The 15,134-nt window shown below is 63.5% G+C and overlaps 1 protein-coding gene across 1 annotated transcript in view; it reads left to right on the top strand.

The window, feature by feature from the left end:
* The window catches only part of SLC6A1 (solute carrier family 6 member 1), a 39,684-nt gene that overhangs the window by 8,289 nt on the left and 16,261 nt on the right, over positions 1–15,134 (top strand). Inside the window, exons 2-5 of the mRNA XM_051851708.2 lie at positions 11,381–11,443; positions 12,371–12,700; positions 13,298–13,429; positions 13,745–13,845. Of these exons, the coding sequence (XP_051707668.1) occupies positions 12,463–12,700; positions 13,298–13,429; positions 13,745–13,845 (471 nt within the window). The 5' untranslated portion in view covers positions 11,381–11,443; positions 12,371–12,462. The remainder of the gene's footprint in view (positions 1–11,380; positions 11,444–12,370; positions 12,701–13,297; positions 13,430–13,744; positions 13,846–15,134) is intronic.

Here is a 15,134-nt window from a genome sequence, read left to right as displayed (position 1 = left end):
AGGACTCAGTGCTGGGAGCCGGGGGCCTGGCAGTTGAGACGCAAGCAACCATTTCTGTGTGCTGGCCCGCCCCACAGCCGGTCCAGTGTCCCCTGGGCAGCAGCCGCTTCTGAGGCTGAGGACAGGTAGGCAGCAAAGAGGAGCCTCCCTCCTGGGACACTGCTGTCCCCGCCGTCCCCCTGGGCAGGACAGGGGTCAGGGAAGCTCCGCGTGGACACGTGCAGGCAGCTGACATTTCACCGGGGTTTGAAGGAACACGTGTGCGCCCTGGGGGTCGCGTGTCAAGAGCGGTTGGCTCTAAGAATCTGAGCCGATCAACGTCTCCCGGGACTCTGCCGTCGCCTGTCTTGATGGAGCTGGCGTTCTGCCCACAGCTTTTCCCCACCTCTGTCTGAAAAGCAGTGATGCTAGCACCAGTCAGGCGGTCTGCCGGGGCCCAGCTGCTGCTGCAGCCCCACGCACGTTCTCCCATTCGACCTCGTAGCTCTCAAGGTAGATCGTGATCATCTCTGTTCCCGGCAGAGCTGGGATTCGAACCCAGGTCTCCAGGTCTGCAGGCCCTGCCCTCCCCTGCCGATGTCAGGGCTCCTGAGGAACCGCTGATCCCCCTGACATTCCGCTGAGCAGGAGGCTGGCCCAGGCTTGCTCGTCCATCCGGCGTGGGACTTCGAATTTGCTCAGCAGAAGTCCGGTTTCGCTTCTTACTACCTAGGATTTTTCACTCTGTAAGGGGGGGCTCTCACCCTGTAGAATTCTCGAAAGCTCAGTGAATGAAGCGAGAACAGCTGCGCTGGCAGAAGTGAGCATTCATTTGAGTCTTTTAAAAATAAAATTGGCTTCCTCTCGTGGGAAAATATGTTCGCGCCTGGAGCGTGACCCTTCGGCAGCTCCGAAACCCACGCCCTTCCCGTTCTCGCAAAATATCCTAGGGCTGCACCTCTCATGTTTTCCTTAAGCCGGTGGAGTTTTCCTTAAGAGAACAGGAGGGGTTTTTGTTTTCCAGATACAAAATTGGTGATGCTGAACCTGCGTTTCCAAACCTCATCACCGCTAGGTGTGTGACATAGGCGGCTTCGCAAAGTTCAAGGAAATGCGCGTTATCTTCCCTTGCGTTCGGGGGTGCCTCGCCTTGTGGCCCCCCACAAAGGGGCCACACTCATGTCATTCTCCCACTCTCCTGAGTGGTGGAGGCGGCTCTGTCCTGGGCCTGCAGACTGAAAGCCGTCGAGGACCGGGCAAAACTCCCCGATGAGGCGGGATGTTGGTGGCTGGCTGACGGTGCCCGTGGGACTTTGATAAGTGGCGCTGCCCCACGCCCCCTGGTCCAGGCTGCCAGTTCAAGCTTTAAAACTGTCAGCCGGGGGCCGGTGTTGTGGCGTAGCTGATGAAGCCACTGCCTGTGACGCCAGCATCCCGTGTGGGCACTGATCCGTGTCCCACCTGCTCCGCGTCCAATCCAGCTCCCTGCTAGTGGCCTAGGAAAAGCAACAGAGGACGGCCCACATGTTTGGGTCCCAGCCACCTTGTGGAGGCCCATAGGAAACTCCTGGCTCCTGGCTTTGGCCTAGCTAAGCCCTCACTGTTGTGGCCACTTGGGAAATGAGCCAGTAGATGGAAGACCCTCCCCAACCTCTCTCAAAATAAATAAGTAAATCTTTAAAAAAACATTTCTCAGCTGTGGGTGCTGGCTGCCTTTAAGACGTCTGGTGTGGCCACGTGTCACCGTCTTGCTCTGTCTGGGGCCTCGGTGAGTTGTTCTCTAGAGTGGGGCCGGCGACACCTGCAGAGCTGTCGAGGGGTGGAAGTGGATGCTGGGTGGACGCCGTGGAGCTGTGTGCCGCCACCGTAGGGCACGGAGAGGTCGCTCGGCCAGGCTGCGCCTCCATAATGACTCGGGACAGCTCCTGTGGCCGGCGGCCGGCCCTGGCAGGAGCAGCTGCCATGTCTCTTTCCCGGATCTGAGCTCTTTTTTTTTTTTTTTTTTTGACAGGCAGAGTGGACAGTGAGAGAGAGAGACAGAGAGAAAGGTCTTCCTTTGCCGTTGGTTCACCCTCCAATGGCCACCGCGGCCGGCGGGCTGCGGCCGGCGTACCGCGCTGATCCGAAGGCAGGAGCCAGGTACTTCTCCTGGTCTCCCATGGGGTGCAGGGCCCAAGGACTTGGGCCATCCTCCACTGCACTCCCTGGCCACAGCAGAGAGCTGGCCTGGAAGAGGGGCAACCAGGACAGAATCCGGCGCCCCGACCGGGACTAGAACCCGGTGTGCCGGCGCCACAAGGCGGAGGATTAGCCTAGTGAGCCGCGGCGCCGGCTTGGATCTGAGCTCTTAAAAGGTCCAGACCCCGTGCCCCTGGGAGCCCCTCAGGCATGTCTTGAACAAGAACAAGCGGTTTCCTGCACGTGTGTGTGCACAGGCGGAGAGCCGTGGCCCGGAATGCCAAGCAGGCCTCACGGTGCTCTGCCTTCCCGATTGGAATTCAGGGTTTCTGGCTGGCTGGGCTCCGCCGGCCAGAGGCTGGAAGCGGCAGGGAACCTGGGACATGCGGTGGGGGTGCAGGGCCGGACATGTTCTCCCGTTCTCCGGGGGCTGCCGTGGTGCCCAGAGCAGGTTCATTCTGAGTCAGCGCCTTGAGCCGGTTTGGCGAGGAGGAAGTTAATGGGCTGGCTCGCAGCAGACCCGGCAGAAGGAGGGCAGTGGGAAAGGCCCTGCAGCCTGGGTTCAAATCCCAGCTCCTCCGCCACCTGTGCCCTTGACCTCTGCACACTAAAGGGCGAGCCCCTGCCTCCTGGCCTCGTCACAGGGGTCGGTCGGTGGGAGACGCAGCCTGGCACTGCTCGTGGGCACCCGCAGCACGCGGTCCCCCCTCCCCGGGGCTCACTGCCCTGTCTCCCTCTCACCATGCTTTTCCCTGGATTCCTTGTCTGACCCCTCACCTGGGAAGAGACAGGTGGTGAAGCGGCACCTTGCCAGCCACTCGCAGCCGGGCCATCTCTTCCCCATCCGTGGCCGCGTTGTGGAACCTGGGACCTGCCCTGGGGGTGGGGGGGTCCTTACACCCCAGAAACCAGCAGCTGCTGCCACTGCCCAGGAGGCCCACGGTGTCCTCTGTTGTGAGGGCAGGGCCAGGAGCGCACCTCTTACCTGGTGTGAGCTCCGTGCGGGAAACAGCACCTGGGAGACCCTGGCCCCAGCCATGCAAAGACGGCAGAGCGGCTGGCGAGGTGGGACGGGAGGACTTGTGGTCGCGGCGAGGCAGAGGGCGCATGCGCTGTGCCCCCCGCCCCGTGCCCCTTTGCCGCCGCCTGCGCACCCCGCCTCCCTGCCTCTCTCTGCACACAGTTGCCCGGCTCTCTTGCCAAAGCGCAGTCCCATCACGGCCCCCCCTTCCCAGGGTGCGCTGGCAGCCACGAGGCCACCGGGGGCCCACGGTGGGAGAGGGGCCGTCGGGAATACGGGCTGCACTTGCTCAGGCCGCTGTCACGCGGATCCGGGCCTGCGAGCGCGTGCTGCTTGCTTTGTCCGTGCCTGGTTCCTCGTCTGTGCCGTGGGGCGTCGCGAGAGTTAAATGGCATCCTTCGCGTTATGCGCTTCACAGATCTGTTGCGACCATGGCTCCCTCTCTGCCTGGAGTGCACCGGCGTGAGCACTCGCTCCTGCTTCCCTGGCCAAGGTGGAAGAGAGCTCTCGCTTCTCCTGCCCCCTCCCTGCCGGCCCGAGGGAGGTGCAGCCCGTACCCGCCTGAACCCCTGCCTGGCCGCCTCCCCCAGCTCTCCCGACTCAGCCTCAGCTCGCAGCTTCTCCCCCTGCACCCAGCCTGGGACCTGCCTCCCCGCCGCTGGGTGGCTCAGATTGGAAATGGCCTTGAGAAAATGAGGCGTGCAGTGGGGCGCTGCTGGGAGTTAGGGGCCAGAAGAGACGCTCACGAGGCCCTGGGGTGTGAGCGAGGCACGTGGGATGAGATGAGACTGAGGGGGGAAGCCAACACAGGCGCCGGAGCCAGCCCCACCGCTCTGCCTGTGCAGGGAAGGGAACCCAGGCATGGGGCGGGCAGGGGGCTGGCTTGAGACCACATAGTGTGTGCAGTGCGGTGCCAGGAGCCAAACTTGTGCCTTCGCCACTCAGGTCAGCCCCCAAGACACATCCCCGGGGCTGTGCCCAGCTGCCGCAAGGCACAAGTGGCAGCTGTGTTGGAGGAGAGCTGGGTCTCCAAGTGGAGAGAGCTGCCCCTTGGGGACCCCATTGGAGCCGCCAGCCCCACAGGCCCGGTGAGGGCTGCTCAGCTGGGATCACGGGCTCTCTGCTGGCTCCCAGGACACCGTGTGGCCGCAGCCGGGGAGCTGCAGTGGCCCTAGTGGGGCGACCACTGAAGCCCCGTGCAGCAGCCTCTTGGGGGTGTTTCCCTAGGGGTCAGTGTGGGGTTTCTTGGAGGAGCTGTGTCTGGGGAGGGGTGGCTCCCGGACATCCCCAATGTGGGGCTTGTTTTTCCGCGGGCACCTGCCAGACAGCGGCTGAGAGCCGGCGCACAGGACCCTGGTTCAAGCCATGGTGCCCCTGGCTGGAAGCCTTTTGCAAAGTCACTTTACTGCTCCGTGCCTTGGCTTACCTTTCAGTGCAATGGGGGAAGGTGTGGGGATCCACCACGTGTGTAGCGTGGCCCTGGCGTGCTGCAAGCGTGGCCGGCTCGCCGCCTCCCTGCATCCCGAGCTCGTCCGGTTCGTTCCGCTCCCCTCCTTTGCCCGTGGAAAGCTGGGCCGCTTTTCTTCCATGCGTGCGGCCGCGGGAGAGCTGGGCCTGGACTCCTGGAGCCACCACAGCTGCGGTGGATGCTGCTCTCGGTGGCCCACGGGGCTCGGGGTGGGGCTGCTCCGTGGCCTGTTCCCTGGGCCACCGTGGTCCGGGACGTGCCCTGGACAACCGCACGGCAGCTCCCAGGGAAGCCCTGGAGCTGGGATTTTCTGTTTCCTCCTCTGGCTCAGGGCAGGGAGGCCAGGCAAGTTGCTCCCTACCCCGGGTGTCCTGCCGGCAAGGTCAGCAAGGTCATGGGGTCAGCACTCTAAGGGCACAAGCCGCCTGCTGTGGGCCCGTGTGACCTTGGGAAGGTCGCGTGACCTCTCTGGACCAACGATTGTTATTGCTTCCATATTTTTAGCACTTGCTGTGCCGGGCACTGTCCGGGCCTCACACAGCGTGGGGTGCTTCCTGGTGGCCCCGGTTTCTGACCAGGACCCAGAAAGAGAGTACGGAATCGACTCGAAGGGCCTCGGGGTGCTGTGCAGAGGGGCACCCTGTAACCGCTGGGGCGGAGAAGTGAGCACCTCTCGGCTCCGTGGCGGCAGCTGGAGGCTTTCGCCAGTCTCCTGGCAGTGAGAGTGCGGTGTGTAGAGACGGGAGTCAGGAAGGGTCAGGCCACTCCCGCTGCGCGACACTGGGCCCGCCTGCAGCCCGCTCCGGCCTCGTCTTCCTCTGTAGATGCCGGCAGGCAGGCAGGTGCACTGGTGAGGTGTGGAACAATCCGGACTGGGAGAGAGGCTGCCTGGGGACCACAGCCAGACCCCAGCTGTCATGACTGTCAGCTGAAGTCCGTACCCCAGCCCAGACCCGGCCAGCTTCTGAGGCTTCTTGAAACACTAGGCCCAGGAGACCCTCACCAGCTGCTCCTTCTCACCAGAGAAGCGCCTCTTCCAGGGAGCCCTCCCTGACCTCCAGGGCAGAGCGTAGCAAGAGCCACCCGTAGCACCTGTTGTCCTCCAGCCGTGCCAGGCTGGCCGCTCACTCGCTGCACCTGCAGCTCCTCCGTGGCAGATGCATGTGAGGCCCCCTCCCCTTCCAAGGCAGCCGAGCTGTGTGGACGCTTCCTGGGGACCGGGCCTCTTCTCCATGCACTCCCCGGCTTCAGCTTCTCATGCGAGTCCATGCAGCAGGAGGGTCCACATGTGCAAACGAGAACACAGAGACTCGGACAAGCTGTTGACCGCCAGATTGGAAAGATCGGAACCACACCCCGTGACATAATCCAGGTCGCCCCCAGCTCACGGCTTCGGAAGCTGCCCTGTGCACCTGGATCACCGGACCCTGTTAGAATCTGTGCCCACCGCTGCAGGTCTGGTGTGGGGCCCGGGGCTCTGCCCTCCTGCAGGCTCCCCCGTGATGCCGAGGCCCTCCCTTGCTCTCCCCTCTGCTGGGTCCAGGCTGGCAGGTGGAGGAAGTAGCCCTTGCTTTGCAGACATGGAACGAGGCCTGGGCGGTCCCACACCTGTGAAGTGCCAGGCACACAGTAGGCGCCCAATAGATGCTAGCTCTTCTCCCTCAATAGGAGCTGGCGTGACGCCCGGTATACAACAGATGCTCGGGAAAGCCTGGCCCAACTGGTGGAGCTGAGCTTTCTTCCCCAACACAGAGAACAAGCCGCGCTATGTTCCTCTTCGGAGAGGAGCCAAACCCAATATTAATTTTTTCTTGGACCTCAGTGTGGCAAAGAGAAAGGAGAGCGAGTGGCACGCTTGCCTCTGCCATTTCTGCAGGGAGAAGCGGGAGCGGAACAAAGCCCAAGTGAGCGCCGTGTCTGGGAGGGAGCCCCCCACCCCGTGCCCAAGCCCCTGGTTCTCCCGCCTCCTTCTCCCGCGAGCCAGATCTGCTGCGTGCCCAGCCTGGCCAGAGACAATGGCGGCCCTGAGACTGCGCCCTGGCCTGTCAGCCCTGCCGAGGTCCACACCCCACGCAGCCGCCCGCCCCCCGATGCAGTGACACAGAGGGAGATTGTCCAGGGTGCCGTCCGCACGTCCCCGCCCCCAGCCTGTCCTCTAGCCCGGGGCTGGCCTCTGACAGCCCAGCCACCAGGGAGGCCCGCGGGCTGCAGCCCCAGAGCAGATCCCGGGAGTTGCCCTTCCCCCCTCTGCCCCCGTTCACAGCCGCATCATCTCTGCCGTGCCCCCTTGCCCATGCACAGCCTCCCCGTCAGCTCAGCCCTGCTGCTTGAACCCGCCTCCCCCAGCCCTTGTGGAATAAAATCTGAACTCGTGGCTCCCGAGGCCCTGCGTTACCAGGTCCCTGCCCGCCGCCTCCAGCTGGCCCCATTCCCACCCGTGCTGGCCTGCTGCCACCCTGGCCTCTCAGACACACGGACCCAATCCTGCCCCAGGGCCTTTGCACCTTCTTCCCATGCTCCCAGAGATGCTGTATCCCAGATACAGCCCCAAATTCCAGCTGAATTTTTTTTCTTTCCAACCAAGAAAACAAGCCCACGGGCCAGTTCTGACCCATTTTGCTGCTTCTGATCTAGGGCTCTGGCCTCCACATGTTTCCTTTCTCTTGCAAAGCGTGGACTCCCTCAGGGACTGACAGAGGGGCCTCTTGCTGCTTGGTTGGGCCCCGTGTGATGAGTGGCATGGGGACTTGGTCCCAGTGCAGGACGCGCGTCGTCTGGGAGTGGGGGTGCACCTGCCCGCCTCCGTCTTTCTCCTGAACTCCATCCTTCCCGGAGGCCCCGATGGAGTCTCTTTCTGGAATCTGGATCTGGTCACGTGATCACCCCGCCCGCGCACCTGCAGCTGGGCCCTAAGTCCTCACCCCGGCGCGAAAAGCCCTTTTCTACATTGGCTCTGGCGTTTGCCCCGACCTGGGGTGCTTTTTCCATTTGCACGAACCTGAGGAGCACCGGTTCAACCTTCAAACCCCAGGGCGAGTGGCCCCTCACCTGGGCCCCTCCTGGGCCGAGCTGCCTCGTTGCTTCTCCTCTTCAGAGCCTTGTTCACCACAGCGCAGTGGATCAGCTGCGGCAGAAGTGGTTCCCCAGATGGTGACCTGGCCGGGCAAGGCCCTCACCTCTCCACCCCTCGTGTCCTGTGCCTGCCCCGGCTCCGTGCACAGAGCAGGTGCACCCAGCAAGCACTAGCTGACTCACAGCCCTGCCAGCACCTGGCGTGCGCCCCCCAGGTCCTCGCTGCGTGATGAGCAAGTGGCAGAGGCCAGAGGACTGATCTCGCCTCCTAGGGTCGTTTATCTGCGGAGCTTTGGAGGAATTCAGTTCGTGGGGCCCACTCAGTGCCCAGAGGGCCGTGTGGCTGGACTCTTGGCCTGCAGGATGTTGTCGCCTGATGAGATGGGGCCAAAAGCTGCTGGGAGGAGGCCACGCCTCTTCCTCCCACCTGCTCCACCAGCAGGTAAAGGAGTGTCTCAGGCCGGCGCTCCCCGTGCGTGGCCACATCCTTGGAAGCTGTCCCCAAAAGCCACGGGCCCTGGGCTGCGTCTCAAGAAAGGCAGGAATGACTGGGACGCGGGGCCCTGCCGCGAGCTTGCCCACACCTGCTCCCTGTGTGTCCTTTCCACCAGGGAGGGAGGGGCAGGGGAGACGCCCATGCCAGGAATTCGGGGTCCCAGGTGTGCGCCTGAGTGCCGCTGCCTGGGAGCTCTCTGGGTTGGGCACCCGGTCCCCGGCTTGCCGGGTCCTCGCGTGGACGAGCTGGTTGGGGTGCTTTCCCCTGCTCCACTTCATTGTGGAATCACTTTTCTGCGATTGACCAAGCGTGCAGATGTGCCGCTCCCAGCCCCCATCGGGCCCAGGGTGGCGGGTGAGGCCGCTGCACGTTCCCAGAGAGAGGCTGGGCTCCCGTTCCCACCGGGCTTCCGAAGATGCGCAGAGGTGCCGAGGACCTGGATGGCACGCGCTCGGCGCTCGGACAACGTCCCTCGCCGTCCTCGTCATCACTGCTGGGGCCCGGAGCCGGGGTGAGCGCTGTGGCTGCCTGGGCAGGGGCCGCCTGACGCCTCTTGGCCTCAGCGCTTCTGATCCTCAGCACAGCCCCAGGAGGGAGCTGCTTGTATCTCCCCGTCACAGAGAGGAAAAGTCAGCCAGCATTCGTGGTGGGCGGACACGGCCAGGGGCCGTCTGACACAGCACGGGGAGAGTCCAGGACCCCACGGGAGCGCCAGTTGCATCCCTCAGCCTCTGCTTCCTGTAGCTTCCCTGGTGCGTTCCACGCCTTCTGCAAGGCTCGCTCCACTGGGGCCGTGCGACTCCTCACAGGGAAGCTGCAGGCCTGCGCTGGACCCGGCCACGCGCTCCTGTGCTTGGGCCTTGCACACCCAAGAGGTCCCTGTTCAGTGTCTTCCTGGGAGGAGCACCTGCTGGGGGTGGGCAGAGAGCTGGGCGGCACCAGGAGCCTCCGTGCCGGTGTAAGATGGGGAAGGGGGTTGGGGCTGCAGTAGCCAGGTGCCCTGGACTGGCTTGGGGGTGACAGACAGATTTCCAGGCTCATGGTTGTGGAGGCTAGGGTGGCCAGGAAGGGGGGGTCTCCCTGTCTGACGGGGGTCTTCTTGCTGTGCCATAACGTGGCAGAGGTGGAAGGCATGGTGAGAGCAAGGGAGCAAGTGCCATTGATAACCAGCCCACTGCTGAGATAACCAGCCCGCTCCCGAGGTAACCAATGCACTCCCAAGGTAACCAGCCCAGTCCTGATAACCAACCCACCCCCAGGATAACCAACCCACTGCTGAGATAATCAGCCCGCTCCCAAGGTAACCAATGTACTCCCAAGGTAACCAGCCCAGTCCTGATAACCAACTCATCCCCAGGATAACCAACCCACTCCTGAGGTAACCAACCCACTCCCAGAATAACCAGCTCATTCCCAGAATAGCCAACCCAGCCCCTGGATAGCCAGCCCACTCCTGGGAAAACTAACCAAGCCCTGGGATAACCAATCCTGTTCCGAGAAAACAACCCAGTGTTGAGATAACCAGCACACTCCTGAGGTAACCAGCCCACTCCCGAGATAACCAATGCACTCCCAAGGTAACCAGCCCAGTCTTGATAACCAACCCATCCCCAGGATAACCAGCCCACTGCTGAGATAACCAGCCCACTCCTGAGATAACCAACCCACTCCTGAGGGCAGAATTCCCATAGCCTGATCACCTCTCAACCCTGCTGCACCAGGAATTGAGCTTCCAGGGGCTGAACTGAACTTTGGGGGCTACTTCCAGCCCAGGGCACCCACCTGGCTGCCTGCAGGGAGCCCCCTGTCCACCCGCTGGCTCTGGGGGCTTCCTCCTCGCACACTGAGCCTGCTACCTTGGGACGCGATGGGCAGAGGAGGCTGCCTTGGAGTCCCCAAGTCGCTCGCAAGACTCGCCCACTTCCTCAGTCCCAGACCAGATTCCCCGGGAAGGAGTTTGATTGGCTAGCCTGGGTCAGGTGATCAGCCATGGCCCGAGGTGATTGGATCGTTCTGAACCCATCGTGGAGTGTTAAGGACTTGGTAGCTGAACCCCCAAAGGGGTGCACTATAGCCTCCGCCCCTTTCCAGAGGCTGCCCCCAGCCCCCTAAGGTCCCCCAGGACTGCCCGGTAGGCCATGGCGCCTTCCACTTCCTGCCGCACTGGAGCTGGGCGGCGGCCTCTCGCGGAGTCCGGAGCTCTGAGGCTCCCAAGCGCCCGCGTCGGGACCTGGACGGGCATCCAGGAGCCGCCCGTGGGCCGTGCAGGAGCTCAGACCCCGCGGGGGCCGTCCTGGGGCCGAGGAGCGGACCGGCGTTCCAGGCTGGGCTGTGCGAAGGCGGTCCGGCTCCCCTGGAGCTCCGGGAGTGGACAGTGGTGTTTGGTAACGGGGGCTGCACGCGAGGGCGCTGCGGGCACAGCGGCCTGGCGGAGGCCACGGGGAGGCGGGCGGGGCCGGGCCCGCCCTGCGCTTTGCTTTGGCTCAGCTCCTACCTCTGCGAAGCCCCGGGCCAGTGCTGCCCCCACTCCTGCCAGTTGGTGCTGAGGGTCCCCTGCGCCTGTTTTGCGTTGCTTTATTCACGGAAAGCTCCTTTGTAGAAGTCAGGGAAATAAAAACCAAGCGCAAAGAGGGCACGGAAGTCACTCAAACTGACCCCTGACCCCCGCTGACGTCACGGGCTGCTGGGTTCTTCTTGCTTTGGTTTGTAAGTGAGCAGATTTGCAGGGAGAGGGCCGATGCGGGGTCATTCGGAAGCAACTGTTCTGAAACCTGCTTTTCTCCACAAAGCAAGGTGCTCTTGCCCGCGTGCCCACGCCTTGGCTGCGGAGCGGACAGGACGCAGCTGCGGTGGCGTTGGGCCCGGGAGGCTGCAGCCCCACTCTGCTGGGTTCCTGTGTCCTCTGATAAAATCACGGAGCCTCCGCCTCTCAGCGCCCCCGTGGCCCTCCCCTCCACGGCTGTCCCCGGGCCGCCGGCCCCTCCCCAGCATGTTCCCGCACCTGAGGGCCGGCTCCACGCTGCATGGACTCGCTGCGGTCACCCTGGCTGGGGACGCTCTGCCAGCCACGTGCACAGCCCAGACACCAGCAGCTTCCTGCCGCCCTGTCACCCTCTGTCCCCCAGCCCCGCCTGCCCGCTCACCAGCCTCCTCCCCTGCCTTGCAGACTGTCACCCAGGAGCCGCGTCCAGAGCCCTGTGAGAACTGACCCATCGCAGACAATCATCAGGTGAGTCCAGGTGTGGGGAGGAACGCACACCCACAGCTCCATAGAGGATCACCCCATTTCACAGATGGGGAAACTGAGGCTCAGAGCCATCCGCAGAGCCCTTAGCTGAGTTGGTTGAGGCATGCAGCTGGCCAAATGCAGCCCAGAGGCTTGAACTCAGGACTGCTCAGCGTCCAGTTTTGCACACTGTCCCCTGGAAGTAAAGAGGCGGGAGGGTGCAGGCTGCCTGTGGCGAGCCTCAGGGTGGCCGTGGCCAGCAGTGGTCGTCCACGTGTGGAGAGCCTGGGCTGCCAGCCCCAGCCCCTGCAGGTGTTGGGGGAGTAGATGGGAGGGCTGTGTCTGCCTTTCATCTAAACAAAGTGAAAAGCAAGAGCGGGCTGGGGGCCCCAGCAGCGCAGTGAGGGGGTCCTGCTCTCGTCTGCGTTGTGTGAGATCGGGAGCGGTGGAGACGCTTGCTCAAAGACACACACAGCTCCCACGTGGTGAAGGGACTTGGGGGAGGAGCTCGGGACCCCTGGGCTGCAGCACCACCCGTGGCTGGGACACCCCGTCTGCAGCTGCAGATGGAGCCCCTTTGCTGCCGTCCCGGACACTGATTATGGCCTTGACGAAGGGCAGATCCCCTATCGCATCGTCAGAGGCCAAGAGATCTTTCCTTACAGCCCTGGCGTTTGCCTTTGGAGGTCGCGGTCCTGGGCTTGCTCCCTGGGGCGGGACGCAGAGGCTGGAGCCCTGGAGCGCGTCGCCCCTCTGGCTTTGGGAGCCGAAGCTTCTCCTTCGCTCCAAAGCAGGGGCAGCAGGAGCGAGAGGGCTTTCAGGAGCCCACCTGCCCCGGCCCCCATCGGCTGCTCCACTTTTGTTATTTCAGGGCGAGGCCCCTGCAGCCCCCACTCCTCTCTGTCCTAAACCCCGGCCCTGTCCTTCCAGGGTGACCTTGAGCCGCAAAGCTGCTGTCCACGTGGACCGGGGCTGACGTTGCACGCCCACCTGCCAGGACCCCTGTGTGCAAACCCCGAGACATGGCGGCCAACGGCAGCAAGGTGGCCGACGGGCAGATCGCCACGGAGGTCAGCGAGGCCCCCGTGGCCAATGACAAGCCCAAGACCCTGGTGGTCAAGGTGCAGAAGAAGGGGGCGGAGCTTCCCGACAGGGACACGTGGAAGGGCCGCTTCGACTTCCTCATGTCCTGTGTGGGCTACGCCATCGGCCTGGGCAATGTCTGGAGGTTCCCGTACCTGTGTGGGAAGAATGGAGGCGGTAGGTAGCGGCCCCGTGGCTGCCCGCTAGGCCGGACCTGGGCATTTTCTGGGGCGCTGTACCAGGATAGGGCCACTGGAGACCCCAGGGGAGCCCCAGGCCCCGTACTTGCTCCTCACCTCTCTCACGGGTTCCCCTAGGACGATGCTTGTGTGTGAGCGGTACCCGGGGCAGGCATTTGGCTCGGGGTAAAGAAGCCACTCAGGGTGACCCATGTCCCTGGGTTTAGCCTCCTCCTGATGGGCACCTTGGAGGCAGCAGGGACTCAGGTACTCGGGCCCTGGATGGAGTTCCCATCCTGTGGCTTCAGCCTGGCCCAGCTTCGGCTGCAGTGGGCGTTGGACGGAGTAAACAGGTGGACGGTGGATGGAAGGCCTCTCTTTCTCTGTCTCTCTGCCTTTCAATTTTAAAAGTTTTTCATCTCCCCATCTGGCAGAGGACAGGCCTCCTCCTGGGTGCCCTGGGCCTCTCTGTTTGGCTGTGGGTGCTGCTTTCCAGGCAGAGGGAGAGGAAACCCTGGAGGGCAGCCTGGAAGCAGAGTGCTTCCCCTGACCAGAGGTAGGGGCCCGGCATGAGCCTTGCCTTCTCCACCCCCAGGGGCCTTCCTCATCCCCTACTTCCTGACACTCATCTTTGCTGGAGTCCCGCTCTTCCTGCTGGAGTGCTCGCTGGGCCAGTACACGTCCATCGGGGGGCTGGGCGTCTGGAAGCTGGCCCCCATGTTCAAGGGTGAGTGTGGCCAGGCCCCTGAAGCCAGCAGTGGCTAGGGAGTTGGGTGGGGCAGGGGAGAGGAGGGACTCCCTGCGCTCACTTCCTGGTGGGGCTTGGAGCCTGGCAGGCTCCCGGGACACGGGGGCGTCAGGTGTCCTGGCCTTGGGCCCTACCCTGCCTGAACCAGACGTGAGTCCTGGCTCCCTCGCCTGGGGGGCATGTGTGACCTGCCGGTCACCACCCAGCCCTTCATCTCCGTCCCGGTTGTCGAGGTGGCAGGGCCGCGGCCGAGTGGGCAGCAGCCGTGTGGCTGACGCTGCGTCCTGCCCACAGGCGTGGGCCTGGCCGCGGCCGTGCTCTCCTTCTGGCTGAACATCTACTACATCGTGATCATCTCGTGGGCCATCTACTACCTATACAACTCCTTCACCACGGTGAGCGGCCCCCGAGCGCTCCGGGGGCAGAGCGGGGTGGGGTTTCCCACAGCAGTCCTAGCCCCGAGCACCTTCTGTGGGCGCACACCTGCCCCCCACCACACCCCGTCTAAGATGGGTATGGTTGACCCACGGTGCACTGGCCTTGCTGGCCTGGGTTCAAATCCCGAGTCCACACTCGGCCATGTAGCCTCAGCTAAGAGACTTCACCTCTTGGGGCCTTCGTGGCCTCTTTCCGAAATGGGGACGACCTCGGCTCCCCAGGAGCTGGACACCGGGAGCCCCCTGTGACCCAGCCATCCCCTCTCTGGGTCAGCACCCCAGGAGGAAAGCAGGGTCTTGAAGAGGGGCCGGCACACACGTGTGCACAGCGGCTCTACACAGTAGCTGAGGCCCGGGAGAGGACGGAGGGCTGAGGACGCGGGCCAGGGCCTGTGTGCCCAGTGGACGTGAGCGTTTGAGGCAGGTGAGGCTGACTCGTGCCACCACACAGGGGAGCCCCGAGGACAACGTGCAGGCGAAACAAGCTGGTCCCGGAAGAGGGACTCCTCGGGTTCCCCGCCCCGAGCCAGACTTCTGAGTGTACAGTGCGGGGGTGCCAAGTGCATCCCACTGCCACCCAGCCATCGCCCCAGCCAGCTCCAGCTGCCTTCCAGCCTACAGAACTGGGACCCTGCACCCACTAAACACCAACCCCGCACTCCCTTCCCGGAGTCCCCGTGGCTCAGCACTTAGGACATGACCGCGGTGCCCGGGCCCTTGTGGGAGTGCTGAGGTTTGAATCCCAGCCCTGCACCAAATTCCACCTTCCTGCTCACGTGCACCCCAAAGGCAGCGGGTGATGGCTCAAGGAGTTGGGTCCCTGCCACCCACGTGGGAGACCCAGATTGAGGTGTGGGTTCCTGGCTTTCGCCTGACCCAGCTCCAGCTGTTGCAGTCATTTGGGGAATGAACCAGCAGATAGGCAATCTATTCTCTCTCTCTCTCTGCCTTTCAAATAAATAAGATAAATCTTAATTAAAAAAAAAAAAAACTTGGAAAGAGACAAAAACGTGAAACCAGCCTCCCTGGGTCCTCAGGATCTCACAATGCTGAGAACCGGGCCTGACAGACAAGATGCCGGGGCTGGCCATGCTGGCCGTACTGGCCATGCTGGCTGTGTCACAGAAGGCAGCGGGCGAGGCCCCTTGGTCAGGGCGGCAGAGCTGGAGAGTGGCCCCAGGGAGGGCACAGGAGGCCCGGGGTGCAGTTTGGAGGGCTGGGCCTTGGAGTGAGCAGGGAGCGCTCCC

Source organism: Oryctolagus cuniculus, chromosome 10 (assembly GCF_964237555.1).
Source record: "Oryctolagus cuniculus chromosome 10, mOryCun1.1, whole genome shotgun sequence".
Taxonomy (NCBI): Eukaryota; Metazoa; Chordata; class Mammalia; order Lagomorpha; family Leporidae; genus Oryctolagus; species Oryctolagus cuniculus.
The sequence above is the reverse complement of the archived record's forward strand: the minus strand, read 5'-3'. Positions and strand labels throughout refer to the sequence as shown.